Below are 27,720 nucleotides of genomic sequence, written 5' to 3'. Positions count from 1 at the left end.
TTTAGAACCAGAACAAACCATGTCCAAACTACATGTTCAAATTTTTATAAAAATTAAGGTTTAACATTTATTTTACATCTAGCTTTCCACATCCATGTGGGGACAAGGAATCAGAATGTACATAACTATAAGCAGTGCAAAAGTGGTGCCAGTGAGAAGTCACAGATGCACAATAAAGTGATAGTACAAGACTAGAGAAAATTAAGCTATGGATGTTAAGAATGGAGACCAAAAAAATTAAACAAGAAAAAATATGAAGGAAGAGGGCAGGAAAGAGGAGAGTCGGATGTTTAATAATGCCCTTGTTGCTGCGAAGATAAACTAATGGCACAAGACAATGTTTCTTGTAGAACAAAAATCCAATAGCAATGAGTCTTTATTCACGTTTAGTCACCTGACATGAAGAAAGTGTCTGTTGCATTAAAATAGTCATCAATGTAAATGGCAGCATGGCTGAACAAGTCTTTTTCAATGGTAACGAACATCCCACATAGTAAAGTCACTTCAACACAGCCTCATGACAATTCCCACATCAAAACAGTACTTTATTTTATAATTTTTTTTTGCCTCATCATTACTCCCACATTAAGATCTTTCAGTTGTCAAGTGTACAAGGTGAAGGAAAAGGTTCTCAGTCAGCAAACGCGGGTGCATCAGGAAGTATCTCCACGATACACCACTTCAGATCTGCTGGGTCCCAAGTCCATCCGTGAACGCTGGGCTCCCAGCACCAAGTGTAGCACACTACTACGGCTACACTGCTATGTTAGCTTATTAATTCTGCATACGTCAGGCCGAGCAATGTGTCAACCTGCAACAGACTGAGCATTATAACTGAAAATGGCAAAAGATTCACTCTATTGAACTTTACATCATTATTTGATGTTAAACAATGAGGCAAATGCCAACAGTATATACAAAAACCAGCTTTGCTTTTACAAAAGATTTTGTTTCCCATATTGATTAATCCAGGCAGCTAACTCATTGGTTTATGCAACTTTATTGAAGAAAATAAATCAATTACTAGTAGAGCTATTAGTTGATCACTCATCCATTGACAACTTGCATCATTTATTCAGTGCTATATTAAACAGTGTTTTGGAAGACAGATTAACTAATAGCTCCAAGCCTCCTAACAAAATTTAAATGAATTACAAAAATGTTCTTAAACCCTATTTTGGAATACAAGGGATGTTTGACTTCCAATTTCCATTCTCTGTAAAACAAGAACTGGTCATTCCTTTATTGACATGCATAAGATACATCACATTTTCTGTTCTGCTGATGCTATAGATTCAGTACCAATTCTCCAGACACATCAGTTATGAGCAAAAGTAAATAATAAAACCTCAGTTCTCTAACACTGGAAGGTTTGGAACAAGATGGATGTTGCTACAGCAATGTTACTTCTTTGATGGGAGAAAACTGAACATCCATCTCCCCTCCCCCCTTCAGGTGATATCTTCAGTATCTGTTAGAGCAGTGAGGAATGTTTGTTTTTAATCTCATAACCAAGTTAGAATGAAGACATTGGCCACATAATACACATGCTCCATTAAAAAAAAATTCTGAATCTTGGGCAATTGTTCTTGTGTAACTACTTTACAGATTCTAAAAGCAGTTATTGTCCAAAGCTGGAAGAACTAAAGTCTTCTCAGATGAGCATGTGCATGAATGGAAGGAGGTAAACAAAAAAATAAAAAAGATGAGGTCTGATAGGGGAGCAGCCGGATAAGAAAATCAAAAAAGGAACAGTAATTTAAAGTTTATTCCAGCTATAATGCAGGTTATTCTGACTTTAAGGTAGCATCACATGGCATACTTCTGAGTCCATTCCCGAGATATTCTGTTGTACCTGAAAACAAAAACAGGAAGTGAATTAATGTCAGCATGAAAATAAAAATTTCCTAAACAGTTTATGATTAAGTATAACTTTATCCTTATCTCCTTATTCTCTTTACACTACAAGAACTCTCTTTCTGTACTAAGATATACCTGAACTGAAAAAAACCGAACAATTCCTTCTGTAGACAAATTCGGATATTCTCTAATTTATAGGAAAAACTTGAAATTCACGACAAGCAAATTTGCCAGAAGTCTGTTGTGAGAAAATGACTGAGGAAGGAATAAAGACTATCTGGGATGGGAGATGCAAAGGGAGGATTTTGTTTAAATATTGCTCTTAGGTAAGATTACACTGTATCACATGCCATAAGTAAAGATTATTTGGTTAATAATATCATTGGATACAGAACATCAAATTTCCCATTTTAAAGAAAAACAACACTAAACATTTCTTCACACTTAATACTCTCTTTCCACACAAATACACTGCTCAAACAATTTTTAAAGGACATTAAAAGACTATTTGAAGTACACTACTTCCACAGGAACTGAACTGACAATTAGTTTTCACTTAACTCCATGCTTGTCAGTAAGAAGTTAATTTTCAACTATACAGGCAGAACATAATCCCCATATGTTTTCCTACTTCATATGTGGAAGACAGACACTTCTGTATAAAAAAAGTTGAAATTTGCATTGTCTAAATTCACCAATGTCTCTTCATGAGGTCTCGCTACATGCATCACTTTGAACCAAATTCTGACAAAATCTGGGTAAATACTTACCAGAACAAGTTGACAAGTTGGCTCAGAACTCAGTAATTATTTCATACCAACTTTTCTTTTGGGGCCATGCAAGAGCAGTAGTTGTGAGAAATAGTGACTAGCCACTATATTACACACTAATCACAGATCAAGCTGTTAAATTTCCAGGTTCAGTAACGGGTGCATCCATTATCTGTTAGTTAATCCAGTGCTTAGAGCATGCAGCACCCAAGTGCTGACAAATTTCCATTTTGTCAAATGCACCATAATGTGCAGATATTCTTACCCTACAGCATAGCGTATTTCTCTGTCCACTCTCTTGCTAACCTATTGTACCTAATTGGACAAATGTATTTAGCATTAATATATATATGAAAAAAACAAACTAATAATTCTACCTGTGCAAAATGTTAAAAGTACCTCAGGAAAATAAAACTGTTGCAACACAGATAGGAAAAAAAGTTCTGCAGCCTGTTTTCAAGGGGAGCACCAAAATTATAGGCCAAGCTGCTGCCAAATGAAAGCACCAAAACAACACAGCTATCTTTTCTTCATTATAAAGATCTAACTATACTCTATTTATGCGCAGTAAGCAAAAAAATGGGCAATATATATTGAAAAATACTTCCCCACATGAGAAAAAGATAGCCTCCTTCACCCACAACTTCAAAGCTGCTCAGCTCCTCTGTTTTTAAATTATGCACTACCAAGAACAGTCACTTCTCTGACACACAAGTCCCCTCCATCTCGGATTTTCACAAAAGGCTCACTAAACACAACTGCTGTCTAACAATGCACTCTTACAAAGTCTGTTAAAGTACTAGTCTTGTGCAACTCTGTACTTACTTGTCTCTGTCTGTTTTATAGATACGTGCAATCTCTGGCACTAGTGGGTCATCTGGATTTGGATCACATAACAGTGAACAAATGGATAAGAGAACTGTAAAAAAAGAAAAAAAAAAAGGCATTCTCAATAGCAAAACAGGAGCAACAATCTGAAACAATGGAACACAGATCTTTACATGAGCACAATGTCAGCACAGGAGAGAACCTAGGAGGTATTTTCCTGATAAACAGCTAAATATATCTGTAACTCGCTCTAAGTAAAAAGCCCAGAATAAATTAAAAGTTTGTAAGAACTATTTGTTTCCTATTTCCCAGTAGTTACAGCTGTCAGTGAGCACATGAGAACAGCACTGTTGTCCCCTGCACTATGATGTAATATAGCAGCCAACAAAAGCACATTATGTACTCTGATGACCAGCATATCCGTGGTTTTCATCACTAACACTAGAAAATCTTCAAATTTAAATTTATTTTTTTTCTAAATCAGACTGACTTCTTTATCTGTTGCATGTAAGGTAACAACACCCTGGTCTACACTGATGAAACTACATGTATGTTGTAAGGAAAAAAAAAATAAAAGAAAGTAACACTGTTGTAGGCAACTAAGGCAACTATGAGGACTTCATTTCCTACTCTCACAGCAGTTTTAAAGGAAAACAGTGAAGCATTAAAATATAGGGAATCCACATTCAAATCACAAACTGACTCCTTGGACAGACAGGATTTACAAGTTCTATAGACAAAAGGGCACTGATGGATCTTTTGAAGCCATAGAGACTAGTGGCTTTGAGGCAAAACAATTTGATCATCATGAAAGTATTTGAGAATTATCTGTTATTTACTATAGTAAAATGAGGAAAGCTAAAAATCTTCTATTGCAACACAACATCAATTTATCCTGAAGTAGGATCAGAACGCTTTGTTCATGATGTAATACAATGCCAGTGCACAGTGGCAGAAAGCAACATATATCAAAAACAGTTTTATTCATCTACCACAGATATGCCAAGATAACTCTGCATGTTATTCTAGACATTCAAAAAATATGCAAATTTCATTATTAAAAACTGACTTTAATTTAATCTTTAATTTAATATGCACGTGTGTATCTACATGGACAGCTGCAAACAAGCAGTTTCTCAGCCTTAGCTCGAATACACCACCATAGGCCTATTTCAATCCAAATGCTGGCAGATTCCTCTGGGACCAATGAAGCAAACTCTGCTAATACTGAAGCAAGTGGTCAGACAAGGCCTTAAACAGCCATGTAGCAGAAGGTGTTAGAAAAACCAGATATCCACTAAAAATGCAGTAAGGCACCATTATCAAACTAAAAGCACAGTATTCAGCACAAGTTGGAAACATTTCTCGTTCACGAAAGTTACCTTTAGAAATAGTTAAAGCAGGAGACCACTGTGATCTGAGAATATCAAGACAAATGCTGCCATTACTGTTAATATTTGGATGATAGATTCTTGTTGTAAATGCAACCTGCAACATAAACAAAAAAAAAAGTGTTTTGGCCTACGATGACAATGATGGCATCCTTTCTTCTCAGTAAAGCTTTTAGTCAATTCAATTTACTCTAAAAGAACAGGATCAAGCAGTTAAACTGCACAAAATTCAGGGAAATGCACCCAAGCCACAATCTTTTAGTCTCCCATTACCAGGCACCATTTCAAACAGAGAGAGGGTAAGTACAAGGCTGTGTTTTAATCACAGCTGCCTGCATGATGAAGACACTCAACAGAAGTGCCTGAACTGCAGTAACAGTGCTGTCACACCGCTAAGGAACTTCAAGTACTTCAGTCACATTTTCATATTGACTGAAAATTGGAAGACAAAGGTAGTGGCTGATAAAGCTACCAAAAAAAGAGCATATTTTGCAATTACTGCCAAATTCTAACAGATAACCTCTTCGCTGATTTGAGGCACTCAGCAAGTTAATCCCTACCCATAGTGTCACATTCCTACAGACCAATCCAAACAACTACACTAATACTTGACAGTCACCTCAGCAAGAACTCTATTATAGTAACACTAAGTAACACTGCTAATGAGTTTTCCTATCAGTTAAGAAAACCATAACCCCAGATATCATTCCATGACATTCCAAATTCATACACATGGATTTGCTCATAAAGTATATGTTAACACACCCATTCTTGTGGTAGTTAGAATGGGACCCAGCCATCTAATATACTGTAAGAATGTGTGAAAAGAAGTGAGAACTGGACAATATTACAACACCAAGACTGACAATTTCTGTCCTTTACTCAGTTCTTTAAAAAGCACTAATTTCACAAATTAGAAAGCAATACCTACCTTAGGTGGTTTGAATGGGTAGTCTGTAGGAAAGTGAATTGTCAAGAAGAATACACCACCCTGATATGGACTGTCGTTCTGTCAAAGCAAACAAATAATTCTCCTATTATCATCTTTAGGACTAAATACCACTGAAGGTCTTGTTTTTAAATAAATAAAAGGAGAGGAAATTTGTTTAAACAACTGAAATGTTTAATCCACCAGTACAAGACAGATACAATTAAAATTCAGTTACTACTTCCTAAGATAAGTGATACAGAATATATACAGATCACTTTCTGTATGGACCTCTCCAAGCTAGTGCTTCATAAAAAACAGCTTCTCTGACAATCCACTCAAGATTACTTGGCAAAAGCATTCAAATGCTTCTGAGATAACTCCAAAAAGTAATGTTAACAGAGTTCATCAGATTCAAAATCCTCCAGTTCTGTGTTTGGAGCTTATTTGTTATGACAATGCAGGTTTAGAGTGGCCATGGACTCCCATTCCCTCTTTAAGTTCTGTCCTTAGCTTAGGCATTGCTCAGCCCTTCAGAAAACCTCTGAATACACAGCTAACTCCTTGTTCCTTGGGAAAAAAGAAAACAAAGACCCCAACAGAAAAAACAACAAAAACCCCCCATCACCCTACCAGCACAACCAAACAGACCAAAAAAAAAAAAAAAAGAAGATTCAAGTGAATTCTTCCTCCCTTTCTGTTTTAGAAATTCACTTTAATGTGGCATGGAATAGTATTTTACATTTCCTTTGTCCAAGGAAACAATTATGAGGATAATTCATTCAGATGTCAACTATTAGCAGTAAAGCAACATGTGGAAGTAAAAAAGATGACAGTAAAACTACAACTAAGTTTCTGAAATAGAGCTAACAATTTTATTCTTTAACCTGAAGACTACTATGCTTTTAATTCTGAATTCAGGGCTAGGGAAAATGAATTTGAAACATACACAGTACACTTCTGCATTATTTGTAAATTGAATTCTCATATTAATTGCAAAACATTTCACCAATGTAAGGAAATAACTACATCTTACTTAAATACCAGAAAATGACAATCTGCAACGCAAAACAAGGGATTCAAACCTGCCAACAAGTAGGTTATAACCCATATCCAATCTCTGATGAAAATCTAGTGATCAAGATATAACCTCTTCTACTTGGTTAATAGATACCATGTGAGGCCCTGAGGAACCAAAAAAACAACCCTTTTACTGCACATATTCTGGGGATACATTTTAACAAATACAGAAGCTCCTCTTAGAATGTGTTAAACCAAGGCAAGCTCTCTTATACCTATCCAAGAAAATCAGAGCCCCTAGAGGTGGAAGACCAGATGATTGGTTCTACAATCCTTGTTGGTTATTAAAGACAACACCACAGGAGCACAAAAACTACTAACACCACATTTCTGTCAGGATATTGCTTGATCTGGAAATGGGAACACAGACCACCTGACACCACAAAAACCACATGGGGAAAAAAGGAGCTGTACATTATTAAACCAGAATGGGAAACTAAAAATAATAATCTCAATTTAAATTCAACCAATGTTTAATACCTCATGACCATGCAGACACCAGTCACACAGATTCATCATACCCAGTATAGCGCAAAACACTCCCTGGCATTTAAGTACAAATATAGCTATTGAACAATTCTGTCTCTTTGAGGTACCTAGTTACAATCAATGAGGACCAGGTACTTCGGGATGAAGAGATATTTTTCCAACCAGGTGAACCTCTAATAAGCACATTTTCCATTGTGGTCTCCTAATAACACACTTGTAGCCATAAAGTCAGGGCCATTCAGTATCACTGATATTTAATTCCTACTTTGTAGCCTCACCAGAAGCATCATATTGTGGCTGCAGGTCTACTGGAATCCGCTATTTGTCTTCGCAAGTTACACAAGGTTTTGTTTTTTCAATACAGATAACCAGCCCTGAGAACTCCAGATGTCAAGTGTTTCCATGTTATGTTTTCATTAAAGGTAAACGTTTTGCTTCCTTAATGAGGAAAAAACCACATTCAGGTTTCAGATGCTTATTGAACATGTAAAAAAGAATTTTTTCCTCCAGTCATAACTGAAACCTCACATTTCAGTGATTTTTTCCCCTTCTATCCTTCAAGTATTCCAGATTTCAGTGTATGACACCAGACCAAATAAGGATTCCTTGCTCTAAGATCCACACAAAAACATCCCAACTAATTCCTGACATTAGGAACAGCTCCCAGTAAAGTCCATACTAGATTCAAATTTCGGAAGAAGTTAAATGCAAACAGTTTCTAGATATTAAGTGATAGTATATCTAACATTGCTCTAGAAATCATCTCAGCTGAAATATGTCCTCATAAAACACTGCAGCAACAAATTAATTAATTTTTTCCCCTCCCTCAATTTCTGCTACTAGTTCTAGAAACACCTCTAGAACTAAAGTCAGATAAGGAGAGTTAAAAAAAAAAAAAGTAAATCAACGCCCACCCCCAGTTTTTTTCTCAATAAGAACTACTCACTTAATATTACTTCACAAGAATCAGAATACTTACAGGTCCCATAATTGTGGCTTGCCAATGAAACACTACAAAAGAAAAACTCCGCATTATTATCTATGCATGATATGCTTTGAGTTAGCAGAGCAAAACAGAAATCTTAAAGTTACTTACTGTCATCTCCAACGGGACCTGCTGAACACTGTGCTGGAGGATCACGGGCTAAGTCACTAAGTTCCTTTAGGAAGAAAACAAAAAAACATACTGTTCAGAGCAGAAACATGAACAGAGTAATTTTTACTTCATGTCTAGCAAAAACCTTTAACGGTTTTTCCATATACACACACAGGAGAATGTGCAATTAACAACTATTAGAACCACTAGATCAGTATAAAAAATGTCTTTATAAAAGACAACAAGCACAAAAACCAGCTATGAAGGTGAACAGCTACAATGACTGTACTTTTCCAAGTACTACCACAAAGACATTCCTGTTGAAGAAAGGAGAACAGGACACAAATCCTGAAGTAGGCAAAGTTTAACCACTTTCTGACCAAAATTTCCAAGGACTCAGTCTTAGCTAGAGAAGCCTGAAGTGGAAGGAGAGAAAGCTATTGATGAGTTTTGATGAGTTTTCATGAAACAGAAAGCACTATGTATGTAACATCTGACATTAAAACTCAGAACAGAAAGAAAAACCCCCACTGACAAAGTTTCACTTTAACCACTACCTCCAGCAGGGATCTATCTTACACAGATTAGGACAGGAAAATTCAAGAGGCTGACAAGTGCTGGAATCAGGAAAAATAACTGTATTTTTTATTTTAAACTTCACATTTAAGGCAATTATGCCTTTAAAATTCAAAATAACTGTGTAGAAACAGTTCCCTCCCCCATTCCAGAGAGAATGAAAACAGAAACTTCAGATGGAGGATTCCTTGTGTAGTACCAATACTGCTGTGACGAATCAAAGAAGCTCTGCCTTAATTTTAATGCTCCACAAGTCATTTGTTAGGACAGTGTGTTTTAAAACTAAATTTACACTTTCAGTTAAAGCAAGTAACAGCTACCTTCTTTCTTCCTTGCTCTCCTTTGAATCTAAAAATGGCTTCAAGAGCCTCTATAAATCTGCATTTGTCAAGGTATCTAGAAGTCATAGGAAAAGGTTAAACCTTCATCCCTTCTTCCATATCTTAACAGTACCACACCAGTTTTTTTCCTGCAAGTCTCTAAAAGTCATTAAAACAAAAACTTTGTCAGACACTAAAGAAGCCCAGGCACACCTATTATGCTGGAAATACATGCAGATTTGGACTGGACAGCTAACTTTTGTCTGGGAAGATCCTAACGTGTATCCTTTATGTTTCACAAATTCTGTACTTTAAAAAAAACCCAAACCCAAAACCAACTAAAAAGCCCCAAACAACAAAACCACCCCACCCAAACCCCACACCAATCCCCTTCCCCCAAAACACCAAGAAAATTTAGTCGCAGATTTCCCCTTCCTACATGTGTGAATTCTGATGAACTTTCCAAGTAACAAGACTTCAGTTTTGCACTGGAATCAGACTTGTTTTACAAAATGAGATTGTATCAGTTTTGATAAGCAACGGCACAATGAAATTAACATTACAGCTCATTTCACTGCTGCTGTTACTTAAAGCATGGGCAACAGCTCTTTCCAGATCATCACAGTAAACACACTTAGAATACATTTCTCTACACTCTCCAGTTACTACTGAGGGTCCCTGCAATAGACTTATTTCTATGAAATATCACTCATTAGGTCCCTATGTAAAAGAAGTTTCAGATGGAAAGCTTCTAAGAATGATCAATCATTTCAAAAATCTGAGAGGGAAAAAAGATATCATGTTCCTTAAAGTAAACTATAGCAATGAAATAAGGAGATAGACACAAATGTTATTTTAATGTAGTTGTATAGTTACTACTGCATTCTTTGATTTAATCCTGCAAGAACATTTAGATCCTGTTGGTTTTTTTTACTATCACACAGACTAAGAACTATGAAAAGGCTCTTCATACAGTTTATGAAAATTAGTAGCATGAAGACAAGGATGAGAAAAGATCAGTATAAAGTGGACTGTCAGAGGTATGTTCATTAGACAAGAGAGCTCTTCAAAAGGTACTATCGTCTTCAGAGAAACAAGAACTCAGTACTCAAGATAAGAATAGATATTTTAACACAGCAGGAGAATTAGAGTATGTCAGTAATTCAACTAGGAAAAGATAAGTAGCATTACAAATATAAGACGTAAATTTATTAAGTTCCAGTGAAAAGTCTGCAAAAAACCCTTTGGTCGTACTAAAAATAATTTAAAAGCTGAAACAAATTAGTTTGAATATTCCAGACTCTAGTAATTTCAAAATATATGTCTATACAGAGTTACTGCTTTTAACTACTTGAACTGTTCTAGATAACAAACAAGTAGTGACCTTCATTAACGAAAGGACTAAAGTTTGTCTGGCCCAAAACACTTCAGCAAAAAAACAAAACAAAACAAAACAACAAACCACCTAATTGTGCTAATCAAAGCAGTTCAATATACAGATAATTTTAGGAGCACATGATACACCACCTAGCATTTCACCCACAGGGCAAGAAATTCGCCCACTAAATTTGGAAAGGAAAAAAGGCTGAGGTAGCACACTCTTGTATTTGCTTCTCTTGGGTACTATGGTCAGAGGAGTAAAGTTTGTAGTAGAGCTGTTTGCTTCGACTGTGAAAGGCTGTGGAAGAACTTGGGCAAACATGAAGCAAACCCTGGCTCTCAGTAACACCAGACCTACTTTGCCTCCCTGTTAAGTGAGAGACACTTCACATCTACACACAGAGGGGAGGCTTTTTGTCACAAGGGAGCGGAAAGTTCTCTCTTAGTAACTTTAAAAAGCACCTCCTTCTGAAAGCTACAACTCTGCTAAATCCAACAGGCAAACTGGAATAACTGGAAACTAAACAAGCAGAGGCATGTGGGCTGTGATATTTGGAGTGCAGTTGAAGCATTTTGTTGAAGGAAAAGGAGGAGCTTTCTTTTTTTAAAGCTTCCCACTTAGTATAAATACAAACCTACTTTTCTTCTCATCAATCAGCGGCAACGATTCTATAACAAAAAAATATTTAATCTGAAAAACAGATCTGACACCAAAACTAAGCTTCATCATTTCCATGAGTTGATTTAAAAACATAATTTTAAAGAAATTACCTCATAACTGTTGCCCTCTTTTACCCATTTCTCACCAAGAAGGTAAAGACCACATTAAGCTTAATTTTACAAAGCAGAGTTTAACTAGTATTTTAGAATTTAAAAATGTTCCCAAGCATTGTTCTGTAGCATTTCTAGATATAAGAGCTTTCTGCTTTTCATATTTCTTCTACTGCCATACCTACTTCTCCAACTTTGCTTCTTTTCGTTCACATGGTATCAGTAGTGCTTTCCCTTTACAAAGAGGTATTAAGCCACATCCCAAACCTTCCTAAAAATCCCCAAAGCAGAACCCACATTTTCCTGGAGTCAGTTGTTACAGTTTTTCACGTTTTAGGTGATTTAAAAAAAAATAAAACAAACTCCCAAGAAGTAAATGTGAAACATGGGGACAATAAACCAAATTTGGTACGGAGTGACATGCCACTGCCTATCGGAAAGGATTAGTCTTTAATTACAACCATGACTAGTAGTCTCTGTCACTGCCAGAGGTTTCCGGTATAGCTCCAGCATATCACCATTTCTGTGTCCCAGTTTCCAAATATAAAGTTGCAATAGCTCCTACTTCTCCACCAGGATGATTAGTCACTCAGCATTTTACAGGTTTAAACACTGTTTAAGGAGTAAGTGTCAATGCTACAGTTAGAGGACAACAGCAACGTAACACAGACAAGAAGCAATATATGTACAATTTTCTAACAGGGTTTTGGAAAACAGAGATAACTAGAAATATGGCAACAGTACCTGCCACTACAACAGTTAGATCTGCTTTAAAATAAATTCAGCACCATTGCCTTCTGCCAGTTTCACATAAAGTTTCTAGCAAGATGCAGTTTCATTGGTGAAACAGCCCCATTCTTAATCTCCTCTCTTCTCTTTCACTGTACATTAGAAAGCTAGTAAAAACCCAAATCGGTACTTTCAAAAATATCCTTATAAAGGCTAACTAATCTGCTTGTTTTGCAGAAATATAATTGTATATAACATAGAAAAACATGGCTTATGCTTCAAGTGATGATTCAAAACATTGACATGTGAGTACGAATGCAGGACTATGGTTCTATTTTAAACCACAAGTGTCTTTTTTGACAGAAAAGCTGCTAAAAAGACCCTCAAACAATAATTTAAAGAACAATAAGGGATATCTCATCCAAATATCCAGCCGCAAGACAACAAAAGTTTTCAGGTCTCAGCAAATTCTGTAAGAAATGACAGCCAGGTGCCTACCAAGCTGCCTTCCTGCCATGTATCAAATAGACCAACATCTGTGATGGCTTCTTTTCTTCCCGTTTGTCAGAATTCATGTGGCACTGTCTGTGGCACTTCTACTACATGTTTCTAGTTTAAGCTAGAATAGCCAGGCCTTAATTTTAAAGGTTCTAGCAACTAACTAAATACAGGGTGGCAGAAGATCACTCCCACCAGTGACTGAAGATTGTCCTCCACGAGCTTAAACTCAGTTACATTTAACATTGGTTTGTAGAGATTTAATATTGGTTTGTAACACAACTACTTGTAAAAATCATATATTGCAGCTTTCTGGTTTGTAGTTGAGAAAGCATATTGGAAAAAATGGAGTTAACTTGCTTTAATTTTCCAGACAATAACTTGTTCTACCCTGGAGGGCCATGAAAGGTGATATGCAGTTAAATTAGAAATTAAAAAAAACAACAACAAAAGAAAACAACGAAAAAACAAACCACAAGGAACAAAAGAAAACAACAAACAAACAAACTAAAGAGAAAAAAAGAACACTTAGGCCAATAAAAAAAAAAAAAAAATCAACCTTCATTAACTTGACTGCTTGTCTAATGTTGTATCAAACAGGATATTTCAAACTCTAAGCATCCCAAAATTCATCACTGCATTAGTTTTACTCAGTAGCTCACAGCTGAAAACAGCTTTAAAAAAGAAGGAAGGATTGGAAGCAGCTATAAAGGGAGGGGAAGAACACTTAAGCCTGTTTGAAGATTAAGGAGTGTCAAGCAGCAAAGAACTACTGCCTCATCCCACACACCTGCATTTGAAACATTTGTTTCAGCATGGAAATTAATTACCCCTGGAAGCAGAAAATAACATTTTGAAAGGACACTGAATGTGGATTTCTAAGCAGAATAAGAAAGCAACGGTATAATACACATCACAAAACAAATGATACCAGCAGAAAATTATCAGTTTCAAACAAGCTGGCCTTTTAGCTAACAATAAATAGATAAATCCAGTGTGTAATGACAGTGCATAGATACACAAAGATGTAGGTTTCTGTCATTTAAAAAAAGACATTAGAGCAACTATGCAGAGGAAGCACATGAAGGGTAGTCACAGAAAATAGTGAGGATCAAAGAGCACAGAAAGGTTTTTTAAGAAACCCAAAACACAACCAGTAATGTAACAGCTGTGATTCTCCCTATTTTGGTCATTCTGCTTCTATTTTTCATGGTTCTCCTTTCAGCCCTTAGTACTGAATTTTTCAGGCTACACTCTGCATATTGTTTGTACAATGTCTAGCAGCAATATCATAATGGTATAATGGAAGACAAACATAGAAATAACTCATTTTTTAAGCCTTGCACTCAAGGAAGGAAATGCCAGACTGCTGCATAACTGTAATTAAAGTCACTTTGTGTACTTGGACTGTGATACAAACTACTCAGGTGACCACCTACTATCTTTTCAAAGAACGTACCTTTCAGTACACAAGCTCTTTGTGAATGACAGTATTGTCTACAGCTCTTCTCCTCTGTTCTGAGATTTGGAAGGGGTACAATACAGGTAATGGCTTTCAGCAGATTTCAAGAGTTACTGCAACTAAAACGGCTCTCTTATTTATTCCAGTGTTTTGCAGAGTAGTGGACAGATCCAATTGGAAAAGGAGCTGAGTTACAGACCTTGCTTTCCTGGTCCCTCGTTAAAGGCATTCAGAATAAAGTTAGAAAAAAGGTGGCAACTACGCATCTGTAGTTGTGCTTTGAATTCAAAAGTATCGTTTCTTTCCCCCAAAATAATCAAAAGCACAGCAATTGTCTTACTCAAGATGAAGAAAATCTGCTTTACACACATAAATTCTGAGGTATTATAACAATTACCTGAAAACAGAGCTTATTAAAACACTCCTATGCTCACTGTAGAATGAGGGCTGTGTACACCGACTAAAGTACATTGAAGGGAGAAGTGTGAAGTGAAGCACTGGTTAACTACCTAGCCACTCAATGACAGCTGGCTATTTTCATTTTGGCATTTCCAAGTTTTTGAATACTGGACCCTGAAACTTAGCATTCTTTTTACTTGGGAGTTTTTTCCTGCAAGAACCACGCTGATCTTTGGTTCTGTAACCCAGGACTACAACACAGCCCTCAGAGAGGAGGGTAACCAGTGTAAAAAGGCTACAAGAGAAGCAGCAAGAGGCACCAAGATAAATGAAACAGAATGGCTGGGAATCAAAGGGACAATCTAGACAAATGTAAACTGATGCAGTTGGAAAGAAGTTTATATTCAACGTAACGCACTCAGGAACGTGATTTTGGCATTGTGCTCGACAATTTCCCATAAATGCTAGCTTAAGTACTTGTTAGATGCAGGTGTTTGGCAGTATTTCCCGAGAGCCTCCCAACATGCTGCCCTGCAGCTTGTTGAGGGCACAGTGACATACAGCAGAACTTCAGCCACCAGCATTTGACACACCAACCAGAAGCTGCACCTGGTACGTGCCCTGCTCTGGACTCAGTGTGACAGGAGTCTCCCAAAGCTTCCCAAGACTACACAATGGCTTTGGAGAGTGGTAGAGTACAGGACAGGTTTTTGTAGAAATGACAAGCAGTCTTAATGGAGCACATAACCTCAGTAGGCCTGCATCTTCTGAATAAAGGTACAAGAATACTCCATGTTCTCAAGGAAACTATAGAAAGGAAAACTATGTAACACAAAGTAATCAAATTAATATTCTAACAAGTAACACCATGTCTTTAACCAGCACAGTGAGTTCACTGTTCAAAAGCAGCTTATTATTCTGAAATTTAATTATTTAACCTAATGAACTCTGAAAAGCAGCTCTCCTTTTAAAAAGCTGTCTTGCCAGTCCACGTTTTGTATGAATCCAAAGATGTAGGTGAAAGCTACTGCAATATACCATAGGGGGTATATTCTATGAACACAAGTGTGTGGGAATGATTACACTAGCTTACCTACAGTGTACAACTACCCTATCAGATTAAGCTATTTGTGTAACTACCCTTCAAAACTGTTCTGTGTTTTTAACAGCTAAGTCATAGAGATGCAAAACTAAGGGCTTGTCTATAGGATTAGGTACAGTTACACACAAAATCAGCTCACACCAAGACAACAGGGTAGAAAAAAGCAAAAAAAAAAACACCAAAACACAGCTGCTCTTACAGTTGAGTTCCATCTCAGTTATCCAGAGAATAATGATGTCCAGAAGGGTCTTAAAGTTTAAAAAAAAAAAAAAGGGAAAAAAGTTTTTTAAAAAAGTTTAAAAACATCTTTATCAACAGACTGCATCCTGAAGTAGGGGGTCATTGCTCAGCTGGCAAATTGTCATTCAGAAGATCCCTCTATATTATTCAAGGCAAGAAGAAACTAAAACTAAGTCTAAACGGAAAAACAAAGTTTGCATTTATCTCATTTAAGAGAATTTTTTGGCATTATTACTCAAATAGGCCAACACAGGTTGGGAAACACTGTCTTAAAGCAAGGCACTTGTACGTATTAAAAACTTAGAAGAGCTCACAGAAATGATGAGCACCTGGCCAACCTAACTCCAGGTTACAGAGAAGCTCACTATAAAGTTAACTGAGCACTTAATACAATCCTCGTGCCTTCCCAACAGGAAGACCTAAAGCACTTTAGCATCTGCACCGAGTTCAGCTTGCAACTCTGGCCTCCAGATGCTTGTGGAAAGGATTAAACATTGGACGCCTCCTTTTTTTTACTGGGCCGTAACATTTGCAAAGCAGTCTGCAATCCTCCCAACTCGCCTTCTCAAGACCAGAATAAAAACCAATCACAATTACAGTGAAAAAAACTGCAGGAGATCTTGAAGATGTCTAGCATAGCACACTTCTCAAATGGACGAGGTTCAGAACAAAGGCTTCCTTTAAACAAAAATTTAATACTGAAATTTACTGTTGGTAAGAAGGCTCTGAATGATGTTTAAACAAAATAAAAAAATCCCCCCTACCTATTTAACTTTCAGCCCTGAATCCTGCAATGCTCTGTTTGGCTCATTTTTCAGTATTAAACCTTGTGTACATCCAAGTGTTTTATAAAGAGCTGCCAAAGGCATAAACACCAACTTAAACTTGTGAATATAATTTCAACTAATTTTTTTTGCAAGGCTTTCCCAACACAACTACTGCATTTAATGTATCATATCAGTGCCCCATAAAAAACCCAATGGAGAGAACCTGTTTTTTTTTTAAAAAAGGCACCTGCATTTGCCATTTAGAGTTTGAGGCATTAAATATAGACTCTAGAAGTTTATAAAACTTTTCAGTGTGTGCAACTCAACACAGTTTAAGACTCTGTTCTGATAAAACCAACTTTTAAAACATTTAAGAACGCACTACTGACTGCAGTAATATATACATTCACACTGCTGCTTTCATTTCTTACCCTTTTTTTCTTTCCTGCATATTATACCACCAGGTTACTACATCAAATCAATCACAGGAGAAAATGCATTTCTCTAACTCAGCCTTTCCAATGTAAGCTACAGCATCTTAGCCTAAAACCATCAACAAAAGTCAGCTTATACTGAGAGATCAGATCTAATGCTGAAGTGCAAGTTCCCATCTGCCAGCTTTGATGCATAGGGGAGGGACCTATATGAGAACACAGAGCAGACAATTTAAGTGGCAAAACCTTCATATTTGCAACAGAAAGATTTAACAGAGATGACGTATCAATGCCCTAATCTGAATTACACAAAAGCTCAACCCTTTCCCACTCCTCCTTACCAGCTGTCACTTGACATCTCAGAGAAGGTTAAGAACCTCCATCCTCTCTCAGGACAGTTCAACCCAGTGGATGCAGAGAACACATCCATGGGTAGGGGATAACACCAGGCTGGAGGTGGCCTCCACAAGGAACAGAGATGCCTTTGGCAAGAGGCAGTTTACTGCTCAGGATCCAACAGCTGCTGCTTACAGCTGTTTACATCCTTCCCTGCTCCTTCACCCATTAATGTGTGAGCACAGTAAAGGCCTCAGAGGCGGTTACAGACTGGGCAGGCGGCTGAAGGGAGCTCATTCTGTGGAGTTCTACATCAGCTCTTCCGTAGAGGAAACTCACACAAGGAATAATAGCAAAAGGACTAGCTTACTTTCAAACCCACATCTCTAAAACCTGGAATGATCATGAAGATCATAAAGGCTGGACCACTTTTTTACTCCATACATTATCCCACCTAAATCCTTAATATACTGGAGAATGCTTTTTAAGGTATGCAGGAAGTACCCATCTAATGGAATACTGATCTCTGAAGTTCTGTAAATTACTTAAGTGAGATAACAATCCCCATTCTCCTCCCACTCCAAAGCACACATTTAAAGATCTGTGTTGACTGGGAACTTGTTTCACCAGCACCATGTTCATTTAACAGGAGAAATCTTTTAAGTTATCACAGTCTAAACTTTCTAACTAAGGAAGCGTCACTTTTCCTCTCTCACAAAAAAAGAGACCAGTTCTCAAAACACACCCAGTTCCTTAATAATAAGTGCTGGACTTCAATATAGAGTAGCAATCCTACCCAGTTAAGAAACGTTATTTCCATTTTCAGTTTTTGATTTCATAGTATAAATGTTACTTCTTACTATTTGGATAAGCTAAATCTTAAAATTTAAGTGATGACAGCTTTCATCTGATAGTAAATAATTTTATTCTGATTTTTAAAAAACACTTCAATCCTAGAGCTTCCCAAACTCCATTACTGCAATATGATTTAAAAATCAACCTCCTGCCTTCTGTCTCAACCCAACCCTTCCAACCACGGAGTGCGACAGTTGCAACTGAAGTGACTACCTGAGGCAGGGCTTAGTCTAGCCCCGGGTATTCACAATAGTTAAGGTGACATAACTACACTAAAAAGGTAACTCAATACATAGAGAGAGCATTCACAAAGGTTTAAAGCATTTCAACTAAGCTTACATTAACTGAATTTCATTAGCTAGCTAATCTTAACTTTCTGAGGCCGTAATCACACAAACCCAGACTTATTTCTAAAATTACATGCATTTCAAGTTATTTAAATATTTTGAAAAAGCACAGCAAACTAAATCCAAGACTGCCTGCAAAAGTAAAGTGTTGTGGGTTTCCTCTAGAGAAGAACAATTTATTCAAACAGCTTCACCTAGCTATTTTTTTTTAATTTCATACTAAGTTCAAAAGAAAAAAAGTAGCAGTATAAAAAAAAAGTAATAAGCAGACTTCATAATGCTTCAACTGAATCACCTTTGGTTAAACTAATGCAGATTTCCATGCAGTCCTCATTGATACATACTACATCCAATCTCTGAAAAATATTGTGGATATCTCCAGGGTTAGCAGCATTTCTTACTATAAGCATCTGGAGAAGAGCAGTTAAAGTTGCAATTAATTATACATCTAGGAATAGTGCTGGAGGCTATAGCCTTGAGGAAAATAGTTATTCGGCCTCTGCCACTGTCAATGGAAGCCTTCTATCTGTACTTAAGTAGCAATAAATGGTTTCGTCCTTTCAGCCTTTAGCTTCCAGGATGCCAACTCCACTTAAGGTTTTCTAATAAATTATTCCAACATAATGATGCTGGCTTGTGCTATGCTTAATCAAATAGCCATAAAACACAGCAGGCACAAGCTTTCTTAAAGATTTCACAGACAAGACATTTCATGCATACATCTCCTGTATTAATTCTATTTTTAGCCTATCAAGATCACCACTTAGGCCACTTAGATTTACCTCACGTTAATGGATGTGTATAGCAGTGATAAAATGGATGTGTATCAATGTTGTAACATACCCAAGTTTCCTCAGCGTTACACATTCCTGATTCCCTACTCCTACATATATGCTTCCCTATTACCGGATCATCATCATTGGAAGCGGAAGTGCCAAAATGCTGCAGCAATTACAGGATGTGTGTTCAGCAGGTACCATCGACACTTCAGACCAAGACAATGTGCCACAGCATGTACCAAGCATTTACATACAGACTCATAAATCAACATGAATTTCTTGACAATTTGCGGAAAAAAAAATCTGGGGAAGAATTTCGTCCTCAGGAAAGCAAACACCTAAAGATATAGGTTCATATTATTCCAGGGTGGAAGAACTTGCTTGCCATAACAAAACAACTGCCACTCTTGTGCAAAGCAAGCCATATCAATGAAAGCAGAGTTCTGCCAACTGAACGCAGGCTACCCTCAGAGCAGATGGCACAGATGCCATGATGAGCTCCAGCATAACAATAACCTTTCTGGGAATGGCTATGTACCTGTCAACTCCTTCAGTTTGGAGAGCGCTTTACAAAGGGTGTCCCAGAAGTGGATAACCCAATACAGAGCACACAAATACTCACGTGCTTTCATTTTCAAGTCAAAAGCAGAATTTGCCAGTTATGTCTTAAGCAGCAATTGTTGTACCCTGAATGTGTAACATACTTCAGATTAAATGTACACACATTAACAGAATTTGAAAGTCTGGTTTACCCAATGTAATAAAAAATGTTATTTTCCTTTACATGTCAAGTCCACAAAGAGGGAACCAGTCAAACAGACTGAAAACATCTTCACTGGTGCATTTGGGATGTCATCTGCTACAGAAGACAATGAATTCTAGTCCTGACAAGTAATACCACAAGACAAACTAAATCAGTTCTGTGCGATTACAAGGTTTTGAGATCCTGGTCTCTCTTTAGCCTGTTCTCATCTACTGCCAATAACATACTACATGGAAGCAGAGAGTTCCAAGGTCTGATCTGTGACCTTACAACAGGATGACAGCAGATCCCAGCTTACCAGGGACAGCATGCCATTCTCTCTGGCTTTGCCGGTTGACAAGATTAAAAGGACATCCACAACCATTCTGCTGCAAAACCGGCCCTGCTATTTTTTGATTTCAGCCTCAATTTCAGTAAATGGTCGTACTGGAAATCAGTACTGGAAAGAAAGCAACTTCAAAACAATGGTTTCAGTCTAGCAAAACATCAATTTCCAGGTTGGCAAATACAAAATCAAACCAGCAAACTCTATGTGAACTTGAAAACACATCTTATAGCATGGCACGATGCAATTAATTAAAAATAGCATCTTCAAAAAACCAAAACAAACAAAAAGAAAAAGCCATAAAGAAAAACCCTAACCCAATCATCTCCCCACTCCTAAACTCTTGCACTGGGTAAAGGAAGAACCTTGTTACTACACAGTGCCACAGAACGTAAGGACCAATACAGGACAAGAGACTGCACACAACAGGCCAAAACCTTGCAAAGAGATGACTTACTGGTTCAAGAGTCATGCTGAATCGTTTTCAGGTTCTGACCACCAGATTACTACATAAGTGGGGGTTTGCCTTGGTTTACATTTGACAATAAATTCTTACCTGCAGTGCCTGAACGTGTTTCATAAGCATGAGCTGATGACAAAGCATACCAGGGAGTATTCTAGCTGTGTTTCAACTTAAGTGATATCATCCGCTAATACAGGGGAACAAGTTCTGATGGCAGATTCAAAAGGAATTGTTTTGAAATTCTTGTCAGAGCACAGCCGTATTTCAAATACAATCCATTCAGTTTGCTATCCGGAATGGATTTAAAATTTTCAAAGACAACAGAACTATCGATTCACTAAAAAATTATAAAACCTCTCATATTGACTGAAATATGCCTACAAGCACTGCGTTTAATTACAGCGAGACTAAAAGGCGGCATGAAGTTTATACACTGTCTACAAAAGGTGTTTTGTGCACCGAGTTAACCGGTTTCAGGACACACTGACTTTCTGCCATCTTGGCAGGCTACGAGATGACCAAGAAACTCCTCTGAGCTCTTGAAACACGTAAACGCTCCACGTAGCTCGCGTAGGAAGGAGCACAGACCCACAGCGACTTCCCGGTAACGCCGCTGCACTCCCAATCGCGTTTTGCCATTACGTCCCAGCAATTCTCAAACCTGCCGAGAAAACCTAAGGCTGCCCAAGCGCAACCTCACGCCGGGAGTCTTCTCACCCTGGGAGAGGTTTAATAAAAAAACCCAAACAACAACAACAAAAACCCCAACAAACTTTCATCACCTCGGCATTTTTTCCGAGTTAGCCGCCGCGAAGTTGCTCCACCCGGCTTCGATTGTGCAACGGGGGGAGGCGGCGGCGCGCAGCGCGCTCCCGCCGGGCGCGGGGGGAACCGATCCCCGGGCGGCCGATGGATTCCCCGGGCGGCCGGGAGTCCCGGGGCGGCGGAAACGGGCGACGGCGGAGCGAGGGCGGCACCGCGGCGGCCACTCCGACTGTCCGCGCCGCGTTACTGCGGAACGCGAGGGAACCCGGAAAGGGCCCGGGCCAGGCGGACCCGCCGCCATCTTACAATGCGGGAGAGAAGTTGCACGGAGGAAGGGAGAGCCCGGCCGAGGGGCCGCTGCCCGCCCCGGGCAGCGCCGCCACCGCGCCGAGACCCCCCGGCACACACGGGTCAGAGCCATCCGGGCTGCCCGGCGGCCGAGGGGCGACGGTGGCGACACCGGGCCGGCTCCGGGCTGCGCTGACATCCGAGCGGCCCCGGGTCCCCGACCCACGCCCTCAGGAGGGGGCCGAGGCCGAGCTCCGAGCTCCCGGGCCCAGCTCCACGGAGAGGGGCCTCGTCGTCCCGGTCGGGCCGCGGCCCCGCCGGAAGGAGCCGCCGTTTCCCGGCCTCCCGCCTCCGCCTTCCCCCCCAGCCCCGCGGTCGTACCCGTCTCCTCCCGGGGCGGGGGGAGGGGGGGGCGCGATGGGGGAAGGGAAAATAAAAGCTACCCAAAAAATAACAATTAAAAAAAAGGGCGAAGCAGGGCGGGGGGGGGGAGGGGGGAACGCGGGGCCGGCGAAGGAGGAGGAGCCGCGGCGTCCACTCACCTTGTTGATGCGTTTCAGCGCCATTGTGTGTGTGCGAGTGCCGGGCCCGTCTGCGCGCCGCGGTGACTCCGCGCTCCGCTCGGGGGGCCGGGAGGGAGGAGGAGGAGGAGGAGGAGGAGGAAGAGGAGGAGGAGGAGGAGGGGGAGGAAGGCGGAGAGGGGGGAGGGGGCAGCCGCGCTTCTCCTTCCTCCGGAAACAGCCGGGGGGCGCCCGCCCGACCGGCCGCCCGGAGTCCTGCCTGCCTGCGGGCAGCGGGGCCGTCAGGCTGCCGCGAGAGCGCTCCGCCCGCCGCCGCCGCCGCCCGTCACTGCCGTGAGGGCGTGTGAGGTGCGGGAGAGCCGAAAGGCGCCGCCCGCTCGGGAGAGAGAGAGACAGAGGGCGAGAGAGCCCCGCGCTGCCGCCACCGCCGCTGGCCAGGCCCGGACGCCGCGGGGGGGACGGGAGGCGGGGCCGATGGGCGGGGCCGGGCCGGGCACGCCGTCGCCAACGGCTCTGGGGGCGGGGCTTCGGCGGCGAAGAGGCGGGGCCAGAGGCGGAGGGGCGGGGCGGGCGAAGGAAGGTTCTGGGGCCGCCCGCGGGCGCCACCGTCTCAGGGCCGCGAGCGGCTCCTTCAGGTTGGGGCTCCGCGGGGGCGCGGCCGGAGCGGGGTCGCGGCTGCTCCCGGGGGCTTCGCGGCGGGCGCGCCCCGCCCGCTCTCCGTGAAATGGCGGCGGCGGCCGGATCTAAATGGGCCCGCTGACGCGGCGGTGCGGTGTTCCTCCGCGCGTCAGCTGTCTGTCAGCGCCGCCGGCATGTCACCGGGAGGGATCGTCCCCCCAGGAGCGAGGTTCGGGCGTCCTCCCGCCTGGAAAGCACCAGCGCTCCCACGGCCCGCGGGAGCGCCTGGACGCGGAGCGAGGCGGGAGCGCCAAAGCCGTGGGGTTTGCACCGTGCATCGCGGTGCGAGTGACGGAGCTAAAGCTCTGCTCCTGCCCAGGAGGAACGCGGGCCTGGTGTGAGGATAACGGGCCTGGAAGCATCCTTCTAGGAGCATATTGGCACACGCAAGGAAACGAGACCGAGTTTCTCAGTATACGGGAAAAAATAAATCACCGGAGGACAGTGACGTTGACTGTCAGCACAAGAGTCAGATTCATGATTCTTGGAATCATCAAGGTTGGAGGAGACCTTTAAGATCATCCAGCCCAACTGTCCACTGCCACCGTAACCCCATAACCACTGGATTATCACCCAGCGTCAGACCCAGATGCCTCCTGAACACCTCCAGGGATGGTGATTCCACCACTTCCCTGGGCAACCTATCCCAATGCCTGACCACCCTAACAGTGAGAAATCATTTTCTAATATCTAATCTGGATGTCCCTCGTCTCATCTTAAAGCCATTTCCTTTGGTTCTGTCACTGCTAGCATGGTAAAAATGATCAGGCCCTACCTCACTACAACATCCTTTCAGACAGCTGTAAAGTGTGGTGAGGAATAATTATTTAATTTGCAGTGATACCGTCTGGGATGGTTGCAGCTCCTTGGAGACTTTTTATTTCGTGCAGCGTGGGTCAACAAATAACTCTCAGCCAGGTGCTTTTTTCTCACAGTAATAAATTGTGTAGATTTACGCATAGGGAACGACTCCTACTCCACTTCTGTGAAGCAACAAGCAGAGAAAGATTGCCAGACTGCCCTTCTGCTGTAATGACAGGATATATCGCAGTGCCAAACATGGCATTTGCTGTCCAGGGAGGATGTACACATAATTAGCTGAATTCTTTGCACTGAACTTAGTTTGCATTTGTTATAGTGCACTAGTGTTATATTTCTCGCTATCTAAGATGCTAGTTATTATTGGTCTGGAGAAGGCAGCATATTCAGGAAATCTGACTCTGTAACAATATTTTCAGTATGAAGCTTGACAATAGCCAGCAGTGAATTAGGGGAGCAATGGGGTTTTATATTATTTTTAAAATAGTACTGTAGTAGGACATAGTTTTTTTAACACTCGTATCACATACAGGCTAGAGAGAAAACAATGCCTTATACTGTAAAGTCCAGTTATCTTTCTGTGATCACCTAAACCATTCCTAGCAACTTCCTTGTGTAGTCTTCATTTTCTGCTTATTATTTTGATTGTACTGAACAGCATGTTCAGGAAGTGTAGTTCCAAACTATTTCATTTTCATTCTTATCATCTTAATCAAGAATATTGCTGAAGAACACCTTGCTGTTCCTTGCCCGATTTGGATTACGGGTCCTATTTAAACTGCTCCAAATCTTTCTGTCACAGACATCTTCCTCTGCCTTGTAAATTGCTTACAAACTTTTTGAACTTCATTATTGTTTGTCATCTCTGGAGATTTTAGGTACTCGACACTATTCCAGTTATACATTTTCTATTAGTACTTAATTATTATTTCATTTTAATGATTATTTGAGGTTAATGACCTTTAATAGGACTTTATATTAAGATTTTTGATCTGACTTGCGATTTGCATTTTGTTGTATAATGAAAGGAAGGAAGAACAGCACAAACATACTGTTGACAGTATAATTTTCTCTGCTAATTTAAGACAACAGGAATTGTTAATCTGGTAAATCAAGTTTTGTTGTGTGTTAAATTCAGTATCTCTATTAGCATTTGACCCCAAGGAGACTTTAAAATTTATTGGATAGCTCTTGTTTATAGCCATTGCTCAGAAACAGGTTTGCATATTTTGGTTTAATGTACTTGTTTAGACAAACACTTTATTACACTTGCTGGTCATTTAAAAAAAAAAAACAGTTTAAATCTGTCAGTTTAAATACTTACCTTTAAATACACTTGAGAAAAAGAATAAAAAAATTATAACTTGGGTAGGAATGAAAAACAAGACAAGCACTTACAGTTCTGTGGCCATTTCTGCACATCTCAGCACACAGTCCTGCTTGGAGAACATTGTATTTCTCACCCTCATCTCTTTTTCCTCAAATTGTGAGGTAAAAACCATGTATTTTCTCCTCAGGATCTGGAAATAAATAAACCCAAATAGATTTTTTACTTCATTAGGAATACTTGGGCAGGTAAGGCCTGAATGCGTCAATGTGCCATACACGAAGAGTTTCTCACCTTTACCATATGCAGCAGGTGTACTCTAATGCTACTTGCACAGATACCTCATATAGTAATATAAAATGCAAGAGGCACAGATGATGATGGATACTGAATATGAGTGTTGCAACTTGTGGAACTATTTGGGTTTGCTTCATTTGAATTTGATTTTTGAAGCCAATCCTCAGAAGTGGCTGAAGAGACGTATTACCATGTCTAATCCTCATATGGTAGTGGAGTTGGGTTAGATTTTCAGAGGTTTATTATGCAAAATAGCTCAGTAGGTGTGGCACGGCAATAAACAGGTTGCACAAAAATACTGAGAGCAGATCAGCTCACCTGAACTTAGTCTTTGAATTTTGTTTGCTTTTTCAAGTATGGTGTTAGAGAGCCCTGTGCAGCCAAGTGGTCAACAGCCTCCAAAGGCTGAATTTGCCAAGTCCATTTCAGCTGCTTCCTGATGGTCCAGCAGAACAAGCAGGAATGCCTTGATACACAGTTACAGCACTGCCTCTCAGCACCAAGGGGACTTGAGGGAAAAGCAGCCCAGCCTTTTAAGTTAAAAGGTTAACATAGTTTACTTGCACATCAGTGTGGGGTTTTCACTTCTGCTTGCCTGAAACCAGCCAGTTTTACATTTTGAGCATGCTATTCTACCTGTCTTTAAAGCAGGTGGAGCAACCAAGCATCCTGCACGCGAAGCAGCATTCCATACAGGATGCTTCATATATATGAGAGGAAAGGGGGAAACAAGATGCAGATTTTTTCCAAAAAGATTTTCCATTTTAGGAGAGAAAAAAAAATTACTTCAGCAGACACCAGGTATCCTTCTAGCCCATCCAGCAGATTATCATTAGTTCCTGTTTGGTTAAGACAAAACACAACACTTCTGCTGCTGGAAAACAAAGCAGTAAAATGAACAACAACAACAATAGCAGCAGCTTCTCCCTGTTTGCATGTATTACCGAGCCTCAATTTTCTCTCCAGCATCCTGTCCAACTTGTTTTTCCTTTAATTATCGTAAATCAAGCTTGCAGTCAAATCCCTCTTTAATCTGAGCAAAACTCACCTTATTGGGGACACTTTTGATTCAGTGGATACCACAAGAATAAGATCACAGGAGAAAGCTGATAAAATAAGACTCTTCCATTGGCTTTTTTTAAACACAATAAATAGAAAGGCTGAATTTGCCAACCATTACAAGACAGTGGAAGAAAAACAAGTTTGGGGATGACATTGGATTCCACCTGATCTGTGTTTTAAATTCCAAAGGCCAGCAGCCCTTCCTTGTAGCTGAGGGCTTCTCCCCTTCAAGAAGCACAAGAAGGCACAGTTACAGCCTTTGTAGTGCATGCTCAGTTGCATCTGGGACCATTATGTTAGGAAGAGGAGGCAGCAAAACCCTTTCACATCTGAAGTGAAACCCAAGGTCAATGCATTAGGCAGCAGTTAGCTTTCTAAGAAATACTAGATAAAAGGTAACTTTTTGTCTTAATATTCTAACTTGGCAATTCTTCATCTCCCATTGTTTCTTTGACAGCTTCTCTGACATTCTCACTGAAACAATTCCCAAGCTAATCCACATTTCCTTTGTATAGTAGTGCTTTTTGTCTCACTGCTAGGTCATGGGGCAAAATGCTGAGTCCCTACATTAATCCATTTTAAGTTGTTGCTGCTCTGTATAGGGAGTTGGAAGATCTAATGTTTAAGTCCACATATGACTCCCAGTGAAAAGCTGGAGTGCTTTATTGAATAATGATATGCTAAGGTTTCATGGACTGCACAAGGTCATATGGGATTCACAGGAGTATAGAACACTTCAGTAACTTATACTAAGATAAAGAGACCGAAGCCCCCAACAAAATCTTCTGGTCTTCAGGATTTTGTTTAGCATTTCATTGCTTAGCAGCTTTTTTGCTTCATAGTGACAACATAGTTTTCTTCCAGTTAAAGAAGATGTTTCTCTTCTCTTGAAATCCTTATGGAAAGAGATATTTTACAAGAATAAACTTATGACAACATAAAATTCATTATGCTTTTTTCACACAGATAAACGAC

At 40.1% G+C, this 27,720-nt stretch overlaps 1 protein-coding gene across 2 annotated transcripts; it reads right to left on the bottom strand.

Annotated features, from left to right (window-relative positions):
* Positions 1 to 48: 48 nt before the first annotated feature.
* Positions 49 to 23,034, bottom strand: UBE2D3 (ubiquitin conjugating enzyme E2 D3). 2 transcript variants are annotated; one of them, XM_032685007.1, is made up of 8 exons: positions 21,771 to 21,856; positions 8,443 to 8,506; positions 8,326 to 8,357; positions 5,781 to 5,858; positions 4,841 to 4,946; positions 3,456 to 3,549; positions 2,896 to 2,945; positions 49 to 1,855 (listed from the first exon to the last, which is right to left on the bottom strand). In XM_032685007.1, coding segments are annotated over exons 2-7 (360 nt in total). In that variant the 5' UTR covers positions 8,444 to 8,506; positions 21,771 to 21,856; the 3' UTR covers positions 49 to 1,855; position 2,896. The 2 variants fall into 2 exon arrangements, with proteins under 2 accessions (XP_032540898.1, XP_032540896.1); XM_032685005.1 differs by lacking the exons at positions 2,896 to 2,945; positions 21,771 to 21,856 and adding an exon at positions 22,584 to 23,034.
* Between the last annotated feature and the right edge of the window lie 4,686 nt (positions 23,035 to 27,720).

The sequence above is a fragment of the Chiroxiphia lanceolata genome, chromosome 4, assembly GCF_009829145.1.
Source record: "Chiroxiphia lanceolata isolate bChiLan1 chromosome 4, bChiLan1.pri, whole genome shotgun sequence".
Lineage (NCBI taxonomy): Eukaryota > Metazoa > Chordata > Aves > Passeriformes > Pipridae > Chiroxiphia > Chiroxiphia lanceolata.
The sequence above is the reverse complement of the archived record's forward strand: the minus strand, read 5'-3'. Positions and strand labels throughout refer to the sequence as shown.

Bases quoted from the DNA above. Each gene is read 5' to 3' on its own strand.
- UBE2D3 (XM_032685005.1), bottom strand. From the start codon at position 22,607: ATGGCGCTGAAACGCATCAACAAG. The intron at 8,507-22,583 runs GTGAGTGGACGC...TTCTTCCTAAAG, and splicing joins CGCTGAAACGCATCAACAAG to GAACTTAGTGACTTAGCCCG. The intron at 5,859-8,325 runs GTAAGTATTCTG...TTGCTTTGACAG, and splicing joins AAGCCACAATTATGGGACCT to AACGACAGTCCATATCAGGG.